The sequence below is a fragment of the Hordeum vulgare genome, chromosome 1H, assembly GCF_904849725.1.
Source record: "Hordeum vulgare subsp. vulgare chromosome 1H, MorexV3_pseudomolecules_assembly, whole genome shotgun sequence".
NCBI classification, from domain to species: domain Eukaryota; kingdom Viridiplantae; phylum Streptophyta; class Magnoliopsida; order Poales; family Poaceae; genus Hordeum; species Hordeum vulgare.
In genome coordinates, this window is record NC_058518.1 from 99,163,972 (window position 1) to 99,184,259 (window position 20,288).

At 40.8% G+C, this 20,288-nt stretch overlaps 1 protein-coding gene across 1 annotated transcript; it reads left to right on the forward strand.

Moving 5' to 3' along the window:
- Nucleotides 1-863: 863 nt before the first annotated feature.
- Nucleotides 864-16,070, forward strand: LOC123426191 (E3 ubiquitin-protein ligase UPL6). The gene is made up of 27 exons (XM_045109980.1): nt 864-956; nt 1,057-1,238; nt 2,040-2,137; nt 2,208-2,332; nt 2,896-3,007; nt 3,814-3,994; nt 6,200-6,379; nt 7,783-7,965; nt 8,902-8,971; nt 9,330-9,448; nt 9,533-9,837; nt 9,956-10,052; nt 10,195-10,338; nt 10,791-10,877; nt 10,971-11,057; nt 11,148-11,288; nt 11,398-11,523; nt 11,640-11,738; nt 12,497-12,564; nt 12,906-12,972; nt 13,328-13,498; nt 13,573-13,662; nt 14,006-14,086; nt 14,752-14,825; nt 15,119-15,190; nt 15,262-15,351; nt 15,462-16,070. The coding sequence occupies exons 2-27, from the start codon at nt 1,080-1,082 to the stop codon at nt 15,526-15,528; spliced, it is 3,093 nt and encodes a 1,030-aa protein (XP_044965915.1). The 5' UTR covers nt 864-956; nt 1,057-1,079; the 3' UTR covers nt 15,529-16,070.
- The last annotated feature ends 4,218 nt before the right edge of the window (nt 16,071-20,288 follow it).

Consider the following 20,288-nt stretch of genomic DNA (forward strand, 5'->3'; position numbering starts at 1 on the left):
TCTAAGTGTTAAATTTTAAACCAAAAAAATTGGCCAAATGGAAGACCTGCATCCGTTCTTAAATCGTTCGATTGGAGGTGAGATATTTATTAATGAAATGACCGCATCCGTCCTTAAAACCTTTGATTTGCACATGTAGACGAAAATAAACAACCATGAAACCTTGGGTTGTTTTGAGGTTTGATAAGACAGATTGTCCATACATGCTTACCCAACGATAAGAGAGTTGGCTCGGCTCCATCATCAGCGAAGGACGACAACAACCGCGTGCTCTTAAGTGCGAGGTGTTTTGTGCAAAACAATTAAAAATAATTCAATAAATCATAAATACATTTATTAATATTTCGAGAAAAAATCAGCTCAATTGGAGTAAAGATCGTGAGATACTGACAATTCTAGTTGAATGCTGATGATGTCTTTTTTACCACTGGTGCACTTACAAACTAGACCCACTTGTCACGAATCATATCAACACATCTAAATGGTGAATTAGACCTACCTACAACGAATTACCATAATATATGGTGTCTTGTGCAACAAACCTGCAAAATAGATGTTTTGTGCAACACTAGCACCAAAAATAGATGGTTTGTGCAATTTACTCAAAAAATAGTAGTATGTGCTACGTACAGGGCAGTAGTATACGTGTATGTACAAAAAGTTCCTCACTAGACGGCCGTGAGCTCGTCCACGTCAGCGCGCATCATGCGTCCACGCCCACGTCATTGCCTGCGCCGGGCTGCACTTGCACCATGGTCGAAGGGGGTAGAACCGTCAGACCAAAATAACCACCCACCCCATTCTCTTCTCCCCGCAAGCCCGAGACCCGCACCCATCTCGCGTCCTCCTCTTTCCCCTCCCGACTCGCAGCTTCGAAAGTCGGTCGCCGCATCCCCTTCCCTCCCCAAGCCCCCGCCACAAACCCTAGCCCCCCGATCGAGCCGAGCCCCATTCCGGTACGCCCCGATCGGCCTCGCATCCTCTCCCACCTCCAATTTGGGTGGATTTTCTGCGATTTTTTTCGTGATTTTCATCTGAGGCGGTGGTGGCGAGCAGGCAGGCGGGCAGGGCGCGCAGGGATGTTCTTCTCCGGCGACCCGACGTCAAGGAAGCGGGTGGACCTGGGCGGGCGGAGCAACAAGGAGCGCGACCGCCAGGTCCTGCTCGAGCAGACGCGCGAGGAGCGGCGCCGCCGCCTCGCACTGCGCCTCCAGAACTCCTCCGCCACCAAGATCCAGGTACGTCTGCAGCTACGCGCGAGTAGTCGGTGAATCGTGATTGCGAGGTGTGGGGTCTTCGTTGCGAGTAGGTTGGCGCTCGAGAGTCGAGGGAGGGTTTATGCGTTTCTGCAGTGCGTTGAGAATTCACACTTGAGATCCAGCCCTTTGATCATTTTGGCCTTGGAGGGGTGTTACGGTTCGTGTTGTCCGAGCGGAGAGCCATGTCACGTTGGAGCTTAGATGTGGAGTCTGTGTGGCTTCTCGGCAATGTGTAAGTTTTAGCTTGAAAAGTTCTACTGGATGCATCATATCGTTAGTGTATTTAATATGTATGTCTGTGTGATCAGCTTGGTAGAGTGGATACGTTGTTGTAGGGTTGTAGTAACACCTACCTGTCATGCTCTATTTATTTCTTTTGGCATGGTGTGTCAAGAACATTTATAGGGATTCCGGTTGCGTAGACTGTTGAGAAAATATAGCGGTTCGTATTACTTTGCAGGGTGTGATGTGGCAAATCAAGCGTGGTATGCATGTGTGCTCCGCTTGCGGTCACAAGCGTTGATAGTTGAGAAACTTAAATGATCTCCCTTTTTGGTTTGTCCGTTTATGTGGAAAAAGTTCACGCACGTTGTCCACCTCCCTGGACTATGGATAACAGTTAACCTAACTTTTTGGTAAACCACCATCCTGTTTCTAGTGACAAACTGCCGCGCTGCCTTTTTCCTATATATATCCAGAATTTTTTGAGCTTCATGTGTGTTTTCCTAGATACATACATTCATGTTCTCAAAATGGAACTTGACTAATTATGAGCTGCAGAAATGCTACAGAGGGAGGAAGGTGTTCGAATTGGCACGCTTGGAAGTTCGAAAGAACTTTTGTTCTACTTTTGGGGAACACTGCCAGAGGGTAGATAGGTAAGCATTACACCGAAGATAGAATTTATCCCTTTCTTGCCTTTCTCTGACTATCTTGTTACTAAATCAGGAACTGCTTTGGCAATAATTCTGATTTTCTTCGCCAATTGCTGTTCTTCTTCAATGCAAGTAAAGACAGTGATATTGCTATACTTTCTCAAGTCTGCAGCTTACTTCTACAGTATGTTAAGCATGGTATGTATCATGCTACTATTTACGAATGTTTGGCTATACAATGTATTGCATGCAACTATTATCCTTCTGTTTCTTAGGACTTATGGTGCCCTTTAGCATATATATGCTAAGTTCCTAGTGCTTTTGGGTATTGACCCTCTCTCTCTATATTGATCAGAGATGATTTTATCTCAGTTTCTTCAGTATATACTCATCCATCCCTGTATGGTACTGCAATACTGGTATCTTATCCTCAACTTAGAGCCTTGTTCCTGAGCTGATTAGCACTGCCCTGTTTTCCTAGGCACAAAGACCTAATTTTTGTTAACTATGTTTCTTGAGTAACATTCAACTGATGTGAAGTTAAGTTTCTCTTAACTTTGATTATCGATTCATCTGCGAAGTCCCTCCCTTAGTCAGTTATTAGACATTTCTAGATAATACAATATATTGTCTGCTTACTCTACTAGTGCGCAGCCTCATCAGCATGTTATTGTTCCTTTTCACTGAATACCTCATCGACGTGATACTATTTTTCACTACTATGGCACTGGCTATAAATTTCCTTTTGCCTTTTGTTGTAGAGGGTGTTGCAAGTCTCTTTGCGGGTGTAGATTACTCCTCAGTGGAACCAGTTGTAATTCATAGGGTTAAAAGACTTGCACTCATCTGTGTGCATGCTGTTCATCAGAAGAGGTGGGTTCAAATTTCGAAAGCTGGTACTTCAATAATTCTTTAGGATGTTCTTGTTTCTTAAGGCACATTTCAAAATTAGATTTATTCATCTTAAGTGGAGGACCAGTACTCCCTGAATTATTGTTTCTGTGCACGACTAAGTTCCAACAACAAGGATTCACTAAATCAAAAAACTTGAATGAATTTCATTAACAGAACATTTTTTACCCTGATCTTACATTTTCTTCTGAATATACAACTGTGCTGAACCAAACATTCAGTTAGCATCTCACGCAAGGGAATTCCTACACCTTAATATGGTATAAATTTTATTTTGTGATGTCAGTAGAGGAAAACTCCCTGAATTTTAAGGCACATTTCAAAATTAGATTTATTCATCTTAAGTGGAGGATCAATACTCCCTGAATTATTGTTTCTGTGCGCGGCTAAGTTCCAACAACAAGGATTCACTAAATAAAAAAAATTGAATGATCATTAGCAGAACATTTTTTTACCCTGATCTTACATTTTCTTCTGAATATACAACTGTGCTGAACCAAACATTCAGTTAGCATCTCACGCAAGGGAAGTCCTACACCTTGATATGGTACAAATTTTATTTTGTGATGTCAGTAGAGGAAAACTATGCTGGCTATATTTGCTTTGTTATATTTGTATTGTGCTTACTCACTTTGTTTCTTATGTCCTGCTTCATTTTTCTCTCTGTAATTGTGTAGCTCATTTCCAGGCTCGTGCAGATGCTATTTTTCTATCACCCAAATGAAATGAACAACACTTCATTTGAGTTATTTATTGTATTTTTACAGGTATGATTGGAATAATCAACTTTTGATGTCAGTGCAAAGCACATCAATGCCTTTTGTCCAATTACTAGAAACTGTGGCTTGTTTGATAAATCCTAAATTGCCGTGGAACTGCAAAGTAGTTGGGTATCTTCAGCAGGAAAAAATCTATTGCTTATTTCGTGGAATTATTACTGCAGTACCGGTATGTTCTATTCCAGTATTGGCTGATATTTTGTTGTTACCAGCGTCTCTACTTTTTTAGGGAACTTATTGACCACAATATATAATCATTGAATAAGTCTGCTTTCAGTTGAAGGAATATGCCTGTATCAATACTGTTCTTCTGATCAAACATACCAACTTTTTCCATGATCAGTATGCTCACATAGTTCTTTATCATTCGCACATATTTGTATACATCCTACTACAAGGTGTTGTTACTACCACGATATACAACCTAAACTAATATTTTTGAAACGCGGTCCCTTAGGGCCCGATTCATTAAAAAAAAGTAGAATAGTGTTGCCTGGTTAATTAATAGAAACCCGGACGAAAACCGTTACAACACACCCATAAGAAAGGGTATCCGGTCGACCTGGCACCAACAAGACAATAGACACCGTCGAGGTTGCCTGCCATGTCATCGTCAACACCTCTCCGCGAGCAGGCGACTCTGACTTCGCCGCCGACGGCCCATCAAGACCCCTTCGAACGAATGACACTTGAGGACCTTGCTGGCCAGAGCCAAACAATCGATCGCATACGCCGAGGATCGGCAACTTCCATTTTGCTGATGTGCATCGCCGGAGAAAGTTGCAAGCCTCGCACAGACCTAGTCCAGCGCAACCTTCGGAGAGCACCGTCCGTTGAAACCACCCTCATGGAGTCATCGTTGCCGTGGGCCTCGTCCCGCATAGCTCCGATTTCTCTGTCACAGTGAGAAACCAACATAGGTGCACCTGTTGACGAACTGGGCCGTCGACGTTAAAAGGGCAAGCCGCGACCTAGCTCCGCATGCCACCGTAGTCGTTGCCGCACAAGTCGCAACGCGAACCACTCGCATCACTGGTTGGGCACCTGCCAACCATGATGTCATGCACGTCCAGCCCAAGGAAAGCACGAAAAGTAGGAAACACCGCAAGGACGACGTCGCTGCCCGACCCAGCCGAGTCTAGGCTTTCGCCCGAAGAGCTTGATCCAGAAGTAGATGATGCACAAGAACACGACGATGCCTCCAAGGAGGGATCGCGATGCCCACAGGCACCGCCGCCGCCGGCTGGCAAGCACCGACAAGGCTTTCGCCTGTAGCAGTGCAGACCACCACCTCCACGCAGCCGGCCAAGGCCGACATCACCTCCATTGACCCGCACACACCCGACGAAGCGGCCGCGCCACCACAACATAGGGCCAGCTCTTACCTCGAAGCCTGCGAGAACCAGCAGAACTGGCACCCTCCTCGCGCTGCACCACCCATCCATAGACCCTCTTTGCAACACCGGAGCCGGGGAGAGGACTGCCACACCATCTTGAAACCTGTTGAGGCAAGCCACCGAGCCAATCTGGAACAAAGACTGCAGCCACAGCCCGCACTGTCCAGCCACACACAACCACCAGTCGGAGCACCAAGCTGGCACGACCTTCCACCATCGTGGAAGAGCCGAATCCGGCCACAGCCGCCCAGATCTGGCGAGCATCAGCCGCCGGACTGCTGAGAGAGCCTCCAGAAGCCAGCCCGATGCTGAACACCAGGATGACGCCCAGATCCGTCGGAGAAGAAGGGGGGCGCCACCCACACCCGACTCGCTGGAGAGAAGCGCCGGCGAAAACCCACCGAGTCCAAGCTACCACGCAGAGCAGCCAAGGAGCCCGAGCCTCCCCCTCCGAGAGTCACCACAGCCAACCTAAACTAATATAATATACTCCTTTATCACTTTGGCTATACTCATGTTGTAGTTCTAAGATTCTTCTCCAAAGCAATTACAACTTTACAAGGCAATGAACCACATGATGAAAAGTGAAACTTGAATACAAAGAGAACACATTTAGTTTTATTTAGTACTCCCTCCGTCCCAAAATTCTTGTCTTAGATTTGTCTAGAAATGAATGTATCAAAATACTAAAACATGACTAGATACATTCATATCCAAACAAATCTACGACAAGAATTTTGGGACGGAGGGAGTATTTGTCTTTAAGAACTCGAACTGACAAAACTTCTATTCTCTTGGCAAACAAACATAACGAAAGCATGACAACAACTATTATTAGCTTGGTTCTGAATTGCATTCATTGGTATGTCCAAGTGCAGTAGCGTTTAGTTGTTTGTTGGAAGGAACATTAAATTGAGCATGACGGCTATAGTTATTCTTCTTTGATTTGTTTTGTGATGGATCTGATCGTTATCCAGCAAAATGCAAGAAATGTGGAACACCGTGATATATCTGCGCTGGAGCAAGTTCTCATGCTTACTGCTTCACATGTTGGTGATAATCAATGTTGTTGTCCAGCTGTGGATCCAAGATGGAGTTTTTCCTCGCAGCTTCTATCCATTCCTTTTCTCTGGCATCGTTTGCCACACTTCAAGAAGGTGAGCTGTTTCCATGATTTCTTACTAGCAAAAAGACCCGTGCGTTGCAACGGGAGAAAAAAAATTCATAATCTTCAATTGTGGTAATCACATTATGTTCTTAAAATTTTAGGACATTTCTTGAGATCCATGAACATTATTTGAATTATGATGAAAATGGCAAAGTATGTTTTGCTAATTAATGATAGCATATGCATAAGAACATTATTTTTATCTTGCTGATATATGTGTTTACATTTGTAATCTAAGTAAAGTCTTAATTTGGTTGCAAACATATTAGACAACTTCATCGAAAACAATCAATTTGTAAGTACATGCCTACCAAATATTCCAGGTTGCGTATCAATATCAATATTCTTAAAAAAATAATTAGCAAAACAGTTTATATATATGAAAGATTAGAGCTAAGCCATTTGTTTACATAAAGCTTGTATAAACATCATTGTATATTTTTTATACATTAGAAACTTTTTTTGCGTGTGACATCAGAAACATTGTTGAGTTTTGATGTTTAATTTTTTTAATATGCATTTTACATATTTTGTATGCATCATGAACATTTTTTATATACATGTTTTACATTATTCAAATACACGATTAACATTTTTGAAAAGTTCTATTTTTTATATCTACTTTGTTCCATATACATTATATATTTTTGTATATGTTTTCTTATACACAGAAAACATTTTCCTATGCACATTTAAAGTTTTCTAAATACACGATCAATAGTTTTTAAAATAAAAGAAATATATATTATTTATTGTCCATACGCACTGTACATTTTTTTGTATATATGGGAACTTTTATATCTACAAATCTGACATTTCTTTAATCCATAATTAACATGTGTGCAAAATTTATTGAAATAAAGGCAAAAGAGAGAAAAAAGTAGAAAAAATGTGAAATAGAAGAACAAAAAGGCTGGAATGGGAATCGAACTCGGGTCTCCTGCGTGGAACATGGCGAACCCAACCAGTTGGGCTAACTTTGTGCGTGTGAGAAAATATAGTAACCGCAACCTTTAGAATCCGAAAAAAGAGCCGAATCGAAGTTCAAAAAACGAATCGTTTTTGTCACTTACGGGTGGCATTGGTGGGTAATTTTGACGAACTTTAGGGGTAAATTTAATGACGTACCGCAGAAGCAATAGGTGCTTTATTAGTAGGTATAGATTTGATATATCTTTTTTCCTCAAAACAAACTTATGCATTGGGAACATATAAACTGCAAAATGTTTTTTTTGATGCTGCAAATATGACAACTGTTATTCTCTCCGAATATGAAGCTTTATTATGAATTTTATTAAGTTCTCCATTAGAAACTTCTTCAAGGAGTGATGTGCTTTAACTAATTATCTCAATGGTTGTATCTTTGATCATTCTTATTCTTTGTTACTTCAGGTTTTCTCTGCTAATGGGCTCAGCAAATATTATATTCATCAGATAGCTTGCTATTTGCCCAGTCGTGCTGATGTTCTCCCAAATGATATATCAGCTAAACAGCCAGGATATGCGTGTGTTCTTGCAAATGTACTCGAAGCTGCAACCTGGATTTTGTCCGAACCAAAGTTCGCTTCTGATAGAGTATGTGCTTACTGCTTCTACCTTTCCAGTGGCTACATCATTTGGTTTAGTTAGCGGGTAACTGACGATATTAAAGAAGGGCAAAATGTTTATAAAGATCATATAATTAGGGGCAGTATCAGTTAGGTTCCTGTACATATTCTTTGCAAGTTGCCTGCGCTCTCGGACTAGGAGCATTCTGGTCTACTTCCAAAAGCATTACGTAGGTGGTTAGGCCCCATTGTTTGCTTTTACACATTTATTTTTTCTTCTCTAATTTTTGAGCCAAGGTTTGGAAGTTTGAGTCAGCAGGAAAATTTATTTGGTCCATGACAATTGCTATCCTATTTTCCTTCTCGAGTTATCATTTATGAGAATGATTATGTTACATGAATTATGCACTTCACATATATTTTCTCTACCGTCTAATCTTCATACAAGTGGGATTGATGTGGAGTGGAAAAATGCCAGTGACAAAATGAAAAAACTTCCACGTAACTAGAAGTTGTCATACTGCAGCTATTCCTTGAATTTCTTTGTGTCAAAGTTGCAGCAAGGCTTTTGTAGGTTCAAGCTCTTATTGTGTCAACTGTTAAGCTTGTGTTACACTGCAAATCCTTAATTGACCATATATGTTGTTGATTATATATATGTCTCTTCAGTATTCTCTTGTAGTTTTTTATGCTGGTTCTTTTGATTTATATGATGAGCATTTATTTGTGTCAAAGGATTCCCAAGCAAATGTGTTTTTCTGCTTGTTGTGGTGCTGAACATGCATGTATGTATCGTTGACATATTTCGTTTTCACACATGTGATGTAATCATCTTGGTTGTGGAGCTCTTTTTTTTTTACTTTCCATTTTCTGTTGCATGTTTATTTGTGGATAGTTGAAGATACTGAAGCCACATTAATTATTATGTGTTATGATTTTTCTGTATATGTTCTTTCCAAATCAGGCGGCTGACATCATTGCTGTTTCCACATCATTACTGGATGCGTTGCCGACGATCACTTCACCTACCGAAAGTAAGTTACATGGCAGCAAACAAATCAGCTTCCATCATTTGGTAGTACAGTTTGTTAGTGTTTATGCAGCACCTTGTTGTCATTAATTTGTATTGGGGCTACTTGTGATAGTGAGAAAATTCTTGTAAACTGCAATTCATTTTACCTGATTTTTTAAAGCACCTTTTCTGTTGCAAGTTATTGCGATTATAATATATGACTTATTTTGGTTATACAAAACTTGGAAGTAGCACAAAGGAATCTTAATATAAATTGGTCTTTTGTCTTAAGAGTTGTGTTCTTATTGGACAGCTCCTTAACTTTAAGTATCTTTCAGTAATGGAGTCTTCAGCTGTGTTTTTATTTGGACTATGTACAGGGGCAGATGATGACGATGACATGGCCATGGATGTTGATGTTAAAGATGAGCTTGATATTGATTTGCAAAAACAAATAATGGCAGCATTTGATTCAAATACAAAGTTACTTGAACATTTGGTAAGCTGAACACCCGTACCTTCAAAGTTATTGGTCTCCATATTTTTCTTTCTCCTGTTTGACCCTAGCCTGTATCATGCATAGGTGAATGCTCTGTTCACAGGCACCTTAAGCACAAACTATTCTGATCCATCTGGGCCATCAGATGCTGAAGTGGAAGCTGTAGGGTCTATTTGTGCTTTTCTTCATGTCATGTTCAGCACATTGCCTCTGGATGTAACTATGACTGCACTGGCCTATCGCACTGACATTGTTCCTGCACTATGGAACTTTATAAAGCGATGCCACGAAAACCAAAGATGGCCATATTTTTCCAAGTATATCTCTCCTTTGCCTGTAGATGCTCCTGGTTGGCTCCTGCCTGTGTCTGTATTCTGTCCCATATACAAGTAAGACATCTTATTTCAATTTGTCATGAACTGTTGCTTGCCAATCCTTAATTTGGTTTTCGTGCTTTTCTTGTCAGGACACACATTATTAATGCTTTGTTATTTTACCCTGTTCCAGGTACATGTTAAAGATCGTTGATAACGAGGAATTTTATGAGCAGGAGAAACCTCTTTCACTTAAAGATTTGAAGGCCCTGGTCCTCATTTTAAAGCAGGTATACATAAGACAACATCGTTACTGCGATCGTTAGCCATCCAATGTTAAATTTGTAATTGTAAGACGACACAACTATTGCTGATATATTATCATGTTTGGACTTTGGTGTTACATTGACATGACTCAACTTCATTTTGCAGGCTTTATGGCAACTTCTTTGGATTATCCCTTCACATACCTCTCCTAGCCAGAAAGCTTTGCCCAATCCTTTAGGCCTTAAGAAAATGTCCATCGACAGTCTTAAGAGCCAGGCAAGGATTGGGTTATCTGAATTACTCACCCAGGTAGATATCTTGCGTTGACATCCCGTTCCTGTATGATATTCGTTCCTTGCCATGATGCTTTGAACCATACGCTTATGTCGATGTGCTGAGAAAAATGCCAATGATACTGTTGTTTCACTACTTGTTATATACTGATGTATCTTTGGGTAGTGCACACACGATCAATGGTTAGGAAAGGGTTCTTGCTTCTTTGGATTTCATATTGCAATTTTTTTGAATGGGTAGTCCATTGTTTTTAAGCTACAAGATTGTTGGTGTGAAGTGAACACACTATTTTTTTTCTTTACCAAACACAACTCCATTTTTTTGGTTTTACCAAACACAACCACTTCTAGTTTATCCTAGATTGTCTGGTTTAAATTCCGTGAAGCTGTTTTAAACAAGTGGTTGCTACTCTAGGTATTGTTTTTTGGAGAGTATATTATGTAATAAAAAATTGTTCGTAATTGCAGTTACAAGACTGGAACAGCCGACTCCCATTCACCGCTGAAAGTGATTTCTATTCTCAAGAAGCAACAAGTGAAAATTTTGTTTCTCAGGTAGTGGACCTGTGCACTACCTGTGTGCTGCTTGAATTACTGAAAGCATATTTCAGAGCCACATCTCTTCAGCATTGTATATATGTTTTTCAGGCGATACTTGGCAACACTCGAGCATCAGAGATTATAAAGCTTGCTCCCTTTTTGGCACCTTTTACCATTAGGGTTAAAATATTTACTGTAAGTCATTACCGATTTCTCTGTGAACATTGAGTAAGACTGGTGCGTCTTTTAGGATAATATCTTAGAAGTTTCTCTTCCTGTGAGCAGTCACAGTTGGCAAATTCTAAACAATCGACGGCATCTCATTCCGCCTTGACAAGACATCGGTTTAAAATAAGAAGAAGCCGACTCCTTGAAGATGCTTTTGATCAGCTAAGCTTGCTCTCTGAAGAAGATCTTAAAGGACCAGTATGATCATGAGATCTTTCACTTTTTCTCCTTATTGGATTAATTCAGATTTTGCAAGGACACAAGAAACCATCGTTCTCCTTTTTGAATGAAATTTTGATGATTGTAGATCCGAGTATCATTTGTTAATGAGCATGGTGTGGAAGAAGCTGGAATTGATGGAGGTGGAATTTTCAAAGATTTCATGGAAAATATCACTCGTGCTGCTTTTGATGTGCAGTATGGCCTATTCAAGGTATCTGCTCTTTTATGCTATTTCATTGATCCAATATAAGTTCACCAGTTATAGAACTCATAATCGTAGTATAATGTCTTTAAGTTACGTCACCTCACACAGTTTCCCTTATGTAGGAAACAGTCGACCATGTTCTGTACCCCAACCCTGGATCAGGATTGGTTCATGAGCAGCATCTGCAGTATTTCCATTTTCTTGGAAGTCTCCTTGGGAAGGTACTTCAGTGATATGTTGTTTCTAGAGGGAAATGTCTTTTGTGCTTGAAGCTGTTGGTATTCTCTCTGTCGCAGTATGGTAGGTAGCAGCAATATAAAATATGGGTGCCATAAATGTTGTAAACGACATTTGGCAGCTAATAGCCTAATAGATTTCTGATCAGATGTCTATTACTATAAATGCTATGTATTCGAGAATTCGAGTAATAGATAGAAAATGAAGAGTATATCAGATCGTTATATTGTGAGGTTCTGCAATCATGTCGGTGCAAATCACATGTGCTGCCCAATATTGGCTTGCACATTTTGAATATTCTGCCGATATGGTGCACACGTTGCCCTAGAGTGATTTGCATGTGTTGATACATTTTACTGTCGGGTAGCGCATGTCACTGGCGTTTCTATCATTCCATGGACCTGTTTGGTCTGCATAGTCTTCTACAGTGACATTTTTCTTAAGTTAGATTTTGTTATAATATCAACTTGCTTTTCTGAATATGCGTTTCTTTGGAGTCTGGACACATGCCTGTAGCTTGTAAAAGAACAGATAGATATGCAAATCGATAATACACATCCATCAATTACAAAGTTGGTAATGTAGTCTAGAGTAGCCTTATTCGGTGCTGCAGGCTGTAATCTGATTTTCTATTTCTTTGTGTTGAATTTCTGGAAGGCCAACCCCATTAGTTATGCCTACTTTTTAGCAGAAGAACAATAATTGGGTATCATCTGAAATGTCCTTGATTAATGTTTTCCAGGCAATGTATGAGGGCATACTTGTTGATCTGCCATTTGCAACCTTCTTCTTGAGCAAGCTGAAAGAGAAGTAACTTTCTTTCTCTTCCAACCTCCCTCAGTCCCTCCCCTCTTAAGCAAGTTGCAACAAAAATACCTGTGTTTGTGTTGACCTGGATTATTGAATGGATAAAATTTATTTTAGGGAAACTAATGCAAATATAGCAAGATTTGGTTGGGTACCTTGGGCTATTGTGAATTTGATGTTCACTATAATCTAATTAAATAGGGGATGGTTGGGTAAACTATGGTTCAATATTGTTATGATTTTGCTCTTCTATGAATCTGCCAACAATCATTATGTCACATTATAATTCCGTCATGCTTGTGTTTCACTTTTAACATTAATATCTGATTTTCACCACCAACCAGGTCCAACTTCTTGAACGATCTGCCTTCCTTGGATCCAGAGTTGTATCGACATCTTCTATTTTTGAAGGTCTGAATCTATTTTCAATGTGTGAAAAAGAAATTGGTTATTGACATGTTTAGAAATCTAGAATCTTTCTAAATGTTGAATGTTGTTGAGCTGCTGTTTTGATACACGACTGCTGAAGTGCTCATCTTTTAGTTTAAGTTTTGTTAATGTGGTCTGAAGCTAATATAGGAACGATCGCTTTTGGCTTCAATTGTGTGGCGGCAATCCAAATATTTGTGGGGTATTGTGTTTTTGTAGCATGAGATACATTCATAGGAATATAGGATATGATCTTGTAGGGACCAACTCTAATATAAAGCTCCTTGTCATCTGATGTGCATTTTGCTGTGTTCTGACCTCTCCTTTCTATGCTCAGCATTACAAGGGCGACGTCTCAGATTTGGAGTTGTACTTCGTTATTGTGAATAATGAATATGGTGAACAAGCTGAAGAAGAGCTCCTTCCTGGTGGGAGAGAGATGCGTGTTACTAATCAGAATGTTATTACGTTTATCCACCTTGTTGCCAACCATCGATTGAACTATCAGGTAAAATTATTTTGTCCTGTCATTTGCTTGTCATGTATTGTTTTGACAACAATTTGCTATTGTTTTGATCACAGATCCGTGGACAAGGTAGACATTTTCTGAGAGGTTTTCAGAAGCTTATACCGAAGGAATGGATTGATATGTTCAATGAACATGAAATTCAGGTACTTCGCTTTACCTAGTTGCTTTACCATTACAAATAGGAGCATTATAGCTTTACTGCATTTTTCTTCTTTCAAAATAGCATATATTTATCAAGTAAATGCAGTGTGACTTTACATCTGGATATCAAATGGCATGTGCCTATTTGGACTTATTTTGTTGTTTCCCTGTAGTCAACAGTAAAGGTTACTTACATTTATATGTAGCTGTAGTTTCTGAATTGCATCGTTTTGTGCATATTTACTGTATTTAAAAGGGCACTATTTAAAAGGGCATGTATATGCAACAGTATATTTATTCGCTTCTTAATTTTCTGGTGTTGTCTTGCGTATTTTGCTCCTGCAGCTTCTCATATCTGGCTCTCTGGAAAGTTTGGACATTGATGACTTGCGCTTAAACACCAACTATTCTGGAGGTTATCATCCGGTATGTTTCCTTTCTTCTGTAAGAAAATGTGTCCTTCCATTACTCAAGAAGCAGCTAGTAATCATACTGAAAGTTGTGACAGGCTATTCGTCCATTACTTAATAGATGCTTTATGGCCCACCCCTCAATTTTGTTATAATAGTTGGTAATTACGACATGAGGATATTCTTTGTTTGCTTTCGGTGCGACAAAAGATTGAAATATGCTGAGTAAGCAGGTGTGCCAAAACTAAGCTAATCCACTACTTCTGTGTCTTGTGCTTGAAAACAGTTCAATCTTCGTAATGAATAACAAGCTCTTTATGTAGCCGTAGCGCTTTATGAGCTACTCTTGGCAGACCATCTACAGAACAGCTGTGTTTTGTTTTATTTTGTTTTGTTTTAGAGGGTCCACTAAGTTCTTTGGTGAAAGTAGATTGTAGTAAGTTGGCCATCCACTTTGGGTCTTTGAAGATTTAATTCAAATCTTAATATCTAAGCTAGCTAGTTGAGGCCATATCCCAGCTTCAAAATAGACAATTTGAATTAAGATGGTTTCTATGGAATTTATTTAGATCACAATTTTGATCTGCACAGCATTGTATCATGGGATCTGTATGTTCAATTGTTCATGTAAAAGTGAGTTTTTTCCTACTTAAGAGAAGGATTGATATACTTTTCTTTCAGGACCATGAGATTATCGATATGTTGTGGGAGGTTTTAAAGAGCTTCAGTTCAGATAATCAGAAAAAGTTTCTCAAGTAGGCCACTCTCCCTTCTTTCTCACGGCATGAGCAATTCTTTATTCCGCTCACGAGCTTCATGCTAGTGTTTATTAGTTTAAATTATTGTCGTTAAACCTAGGATAAAGAGATTGTATGTTATATAAGCTTTGCTGATTGATTGATATATATTCTTCCCCTTTTACTTTAGGAGCTTGAATGTTTGAAATTCATCTTTTTCCTTGTGACTTCTCTATCTAAGCATGCTCTTTTGTTCATAGCAAATCAATGTTTTTCTTACTCCCTTCACGTGGATGACAATAAATGCACAGGTTTGTGACTGGATGTTCTCGCGGGCCACTCCTTGGATTTGAGTACCTTGATCCTAAATTCTGCATTCAGAGGTTCAGTTTCCTGTATATTTATGTGTATTTGTTCTGTTGGAAAATTCATCTTAAACTCATTTTTGATTTAGAGCTGGTGTCCCTGGCTTGGAGGAGCATGGAGATCGTTTGCCCACCTCGGCTACTTGCATGAACCTTCTTAAGCTCCCTCCTTACAGAACGTCAGTAAACCATACTAACCACATTTTACGTTTGGCACACTGTTCCTTTACATTCTACCTGTTCATTGATTTGTTTCAACATGACGTAACTCCCTGGTTGTGTTGAACAGCAAGGAGCAGTTGCAAACCAAGCTATTGTATGCAATAAACTCGGAAGCCGGTTTCGATCTGAGCTAATTGCATTGTGGATTCGGACATTGTGCACAGTGTAGATAGTTTCTAGATAACAGCTTAAAGGCAACCAAGACCGAAGCACCGACGACTTGGGCCCAATTTGAAGCCCAACAAACAAAGGGCGGACATCTTTGGGTGGCTGGGGGAAATCAGAGGCGGCGCCTGCAACAGCTTAGTAGCCATGACAAGGCCAATAGGCCGGCGGAGACAGTGGTAAAGGCAAGCAAGCGCAGATGCTGTTGTAAGCAGCCATGAACATGTACATATGTATTAGTCGTTGTGATTGAATGGCCGCTTGTGGAATAATACAAGGGATGAATGAACTTGATAGTTCGTAGGTCGTTAAATTTTAGTGTTGCGCCAGCTATGATCTGCATCCGTGGATGCTCTAGTTGCCTGCTAGAGTACCAGGGTTAGTTTACCTTTATATCCTGGCTCCACTGGTCTACGTTAGCATTTGGCTATATACCCCTGCCCAGTAATGGTCATGATCAAGTATGCTATTTTGGACTGTTCTAAATCGTAAGAATTCAAGTTACTGGTGATTCTTACCGAGTTCAACCTAAAAAAACAACCAAGCTTAAGTGTGCAAGAAATGCAACCATTTTGTTGCATCTCTAATAGGTCTCTACTTTGGTGGATAGATGCGATTTAGGGAAGGTCCTTGCTTGGGTAGCCTCCATTGTTTAGATGGATTTACGGATGACGACTTAAGGAGTTGAGGTAGGGGGTATGACTGCGACAGAGGCAATGATGGTGTTTTTGGCCTGGTCAATGGTGGCCAAAATCACTGTTTTGACTTTGAGGACGGACTTCATCACAAACTGAACTCAAGAAAAAAAATTCAAAAAAAATTCACGATCCTTTTGGCAACGCCAGAGACCATGATGCTGTCAATATGCATAGAAATGTGAACCCGCTGACCTGGCCCACTGTCAGGCGGAGCACGCGTTGCGTGGTGATGTGGCAGGCCAGAAACGTTGAACCCGTATGCATTTCTAGCAACGACAGTGCCTTTGGCGTTTCTCACGTGTATTAAATAAACCGCGCGGGGCCGGCGGGTGGGACTCAGCCCACTCGCAGCCCCGTCTTCTTCCTCACGCGACAGAAGAATTGCCCCTCGCCCCTCTCTCCTTCACCAAATTCAACCCTAATCTTTCGTTTTTACCATCAAAAGCAGTAGACCGAACCGTCCCCAAGTTGCTTGAGGTATTCTCCTTCTATTCCTCCAAATTTTTTCAGTCAATATTGATTACTGTAGATGCATTTTTCTAGTCAAGATTAGTGTAGATCCATTTTCTTGAGTCAAGATTTATGTTGAAGAATATACTACTTGTGTTAAAATTAGTTGTTTGTGATTTGTTTGTAATGTAGTATAGTATATAGATATAGAAAAAATGTATTATGTTGAATCCTAATATTATTTGTTGGTAAATTTGTTATGTAGGATGTTTGAGCCGAATAAATATCCCGACCTTGATGATTTTTACGAGCAGAAGCATCGTGCAGTGCTAGTGGAAAAAGGGGAGGTGATTATGTATCTACGTTGTTTGATTTTCATACTATGACAAGTTGAGTGAAGTTTCAAGATTGCCCCTTTTTTAGGTTCCACTAGTTTTTCGGTTGCGGGGGAACAACCCGCGTGAATCTCTTTTATATGACCGTCGCTACGAGCCTTATTATAGAAGAATGGATCTTCTTCAGTTTGTGCTCAACTTTAAAGGCACACAACCATGACTGAACTCGACAGCCATTACCGCCCTTACAGACCGTTGGAGGTCGGCGACACACTCTTTTCACCTTGCTCTTGGTGAGATGTATTGCGATTATCTCCGGGCTACCGATCGAGGGCAGGGCTCTTACTGGGATAATGAAGTCTGAGGGATGGCGACAACGTGTTGCAGGTTTGGTTGGTGTTGAACCACCACCGTGGATTCATGAAACCAAGAAAGATCCTAGGGCATCCAGGGTGTTATTTTCATGGCTACAACAACATTTTTATGAGTGCCCACATAATGCTAGTCCGGCTGTTGTGGAGGTGCACGCCTGGGCTTACTTATGGAATCTTTTGACCCAAGTGGTGTTTCCGGATGGCACGAGAGACACAGCCTCATGGATGTTTTTGGACCCTCTCGGTGACTGGGATGTTAAGTGGAGTTGGGGGTTGGCTGCACTAGCTTTCTTGTATCGTCAAGTAATGCTTGGTAAGATGCATTTCATTAGTTAAAATAGATGTTTGCGTGTGATTGTTTAACGGTTGAACAAATGTGCAGTTGGACGGAGCATGTATGAGGAGTAAGCCGACATCGAGTCTTGGTGGTTTCGTTTGGGCCCTACAGATTTGGATGTGGGAGCATATCCCTGTAGGACGTAACGTCACCATTACTCCGGAAGAACCTTGGGAGTGGCCTTTTGACGGGGATGAGGAGCGGTACCCCACTATCACACACACATGGGCTCATGTGCAAGTGTCTTGTATCGCCGCCATGGGGCGTTACAAGGCATACATAAGCGAGCTTGACATGCTGAATTATAATCAGGTAATTATCCATATGCTTTGTACTTTTTGTGATTTTTTTACATAAGCGAGTGACACGTTCTGATGTAGGTCAATTGGAGGCCATACATGGTACTTAGGCAGTTTCCTTTGAGCAATAACTTGAGATTACAAACACGGTCCTTTTTACTCCGCGTATTAGATTTCGGTCAAGTCAAACTATGCCAAGTTTGACCAAATTTATAGTAAAAAATATCAATATCTACAATACCAAATATATACATTATGAAACTACATTTCGTAAAGAATCTAACAATATTGATTTGGCATGGTGAATGTTCATAATTTTTTCTATAAGTTTGGTCAAAGTAGAGATACTTTGACTTCGGACAAAACTTATATGCAGACTAAAAAGGACCGGAGGGAGTACATCTGAATTAAAAGGCACGACTAAACTACATGAAGGCATCATCCCATCCTCCATCGATGCAAAACTGTTGCCCTTCGATGACGCAAAGCTCTTGCCTTCGTCGACGCAGAGCTCTTGCTCTTCGATGATGCAGAGCCCTCGCCCTTCGATGACGCATAGATCTTGTCCTTGGTACTCGGCATGAAGATATCGTCTTCGTACTCGTTGTCGTCCATCCATAAAAATAGATGTTTTACTCCACCATGTATGTGTTGACCTTTCTTCTCCCATCTTTCATTCAACCTGATAAGTTCTTTTCGTATCTCCTCAAATGTTCTTGGAGGTCACCCCTTCCTAGCTAATGCATGGGCAACCTCATTCAGTAGCATGTCACTACTAATGAGTTCGTTTCATGAAACTATTCTATTGTCTATCTTGAAATTGCTAGCTAAGTGTCACGCACAAGATACGACCCTATCCTCAATTTGGCACGAAGGCCTCGTCAGGGATAGAAGCGCATCTCGTCGTGTCGCAAGAATGGATATTTTTACAAGTACATGTACTGAAAAGAAGATATATATATATATATAGAATTGGCTTACACTCGCCACAAGCTACATCAGAGTCACATCAGTACATTACATAATCATTAAGAGTAAGAGCAGGGTCCAACTACGGACGAAAACAAACGAGAAAAAAATAAGAATGACGTCCATCCTTGCTATCCCAGGCTGCCGGCCTGGAACCCATCCTAGATCGATGAAGAAGAAGAAGAAGAAGCAACTCCAAATGAGCAATCAACGCGCTCGCGTCAAGTAACCTTTACCTGTACCTGCAACTGGTGTTGTAGTAATCTGTGAGCCACAGGGGACTCAGCAATCTCATTTCCAAAGGTATCAAGACTAGCAAAGCTTATTAGGTGAGGCATGGTTAAGTGGTGAGGTTGCAGCAACGGCTAAGCATATATTTGGTGGCTAACTTACGAGTACAAGAAATAAGAGGGGGAAGATCTACGCATAACGGACGTGACTACTGATGATCAAATGAATGATCCCGAACACCTACCAAAGTCAGACATAACCCCACCGTGTCCTCGATTGGAGAAAGAACTCACGAAAGAGACAATCACGGTTACGCACACAGTTGGCAAGTTTTATTTAAGTTAACTACAAGTTATCTAAAACCAGTGTTAAACAAAGTTTCCACGTTGCCACAAAACCGCGGGCACGGCTTTCCGAAAGATTTAACCCTGCAGGGATGCTCCAACTAGTCCATCACAAATTACCACAAGCCGCATAGAATTCCTTAGTGGAAAAGCTCAACTCTGAGATTACCCAAAGCATAACCGGAATCCCGATGCACAAGATATTTGGTCAAAGGTAAAACTAATCCAGCAAGGCCGCCCGACGTGTCGACGATCCCGATAGGAGCCGCGTATCTCGTTCTCAGGACACGACGGATGGAAAAGCCTACATGTACCAAACCTCGAGTTGCCCCATGGTGGCCCCGCAGTCTGCCCAGTTTGGACCAACACTCATGAGGAGCACTGGCCCGGGGGTTGATTAAATTACTCCGCGGGTGCCGGCAGGTCCCTATGCATTATTATTAGGTTATTAGGCAAATGTAGTACCAAAGTTGGGCCTTGCCAGACCAGCTTTAATCTAAAACGAATTATCAAGGGGGTCCCCATAACAACCCCGATCGTGTTAGGAGCGCTCAATTATGGAACATAACACCGATAGCCGAAACTAAGGGGGCAAAGGTGGAACAAAACACCAGGCTAGAAAGGCCGAGCCTTCCACCTTTTACCAAGTATATAGGTGCATTAAATTAAATAGCATTTAATATGGTGATATA

What these genes read in the sequence shown, in the direction of transcription:
- LOC123426191 (XM_045109980.1), top strand. Translation starts at nt 1,080, where the DNA reads ATGTTCTTCTCCGGCGACCCGACGTCAAGGAAGCGGGTGGACCTGGGC. An exon ending in CACTGCCAGAGGGTAGATAG is followed by an intron (nt 2,138 to 2,207) that starts GTAAGCATTACA and finishes TTACTAAATCAG; the next exon opens with GAACTGCTTTGGCAATAATT. An exon ending in TATCTGAATTACTCACCCAG is followed by an intron (nt 10,339 to 10,790) that starts GTAGATATCTTG and finishes TCGTAATTGCAG; the next exon opens with TTACAAGACTGGAACAGCCG.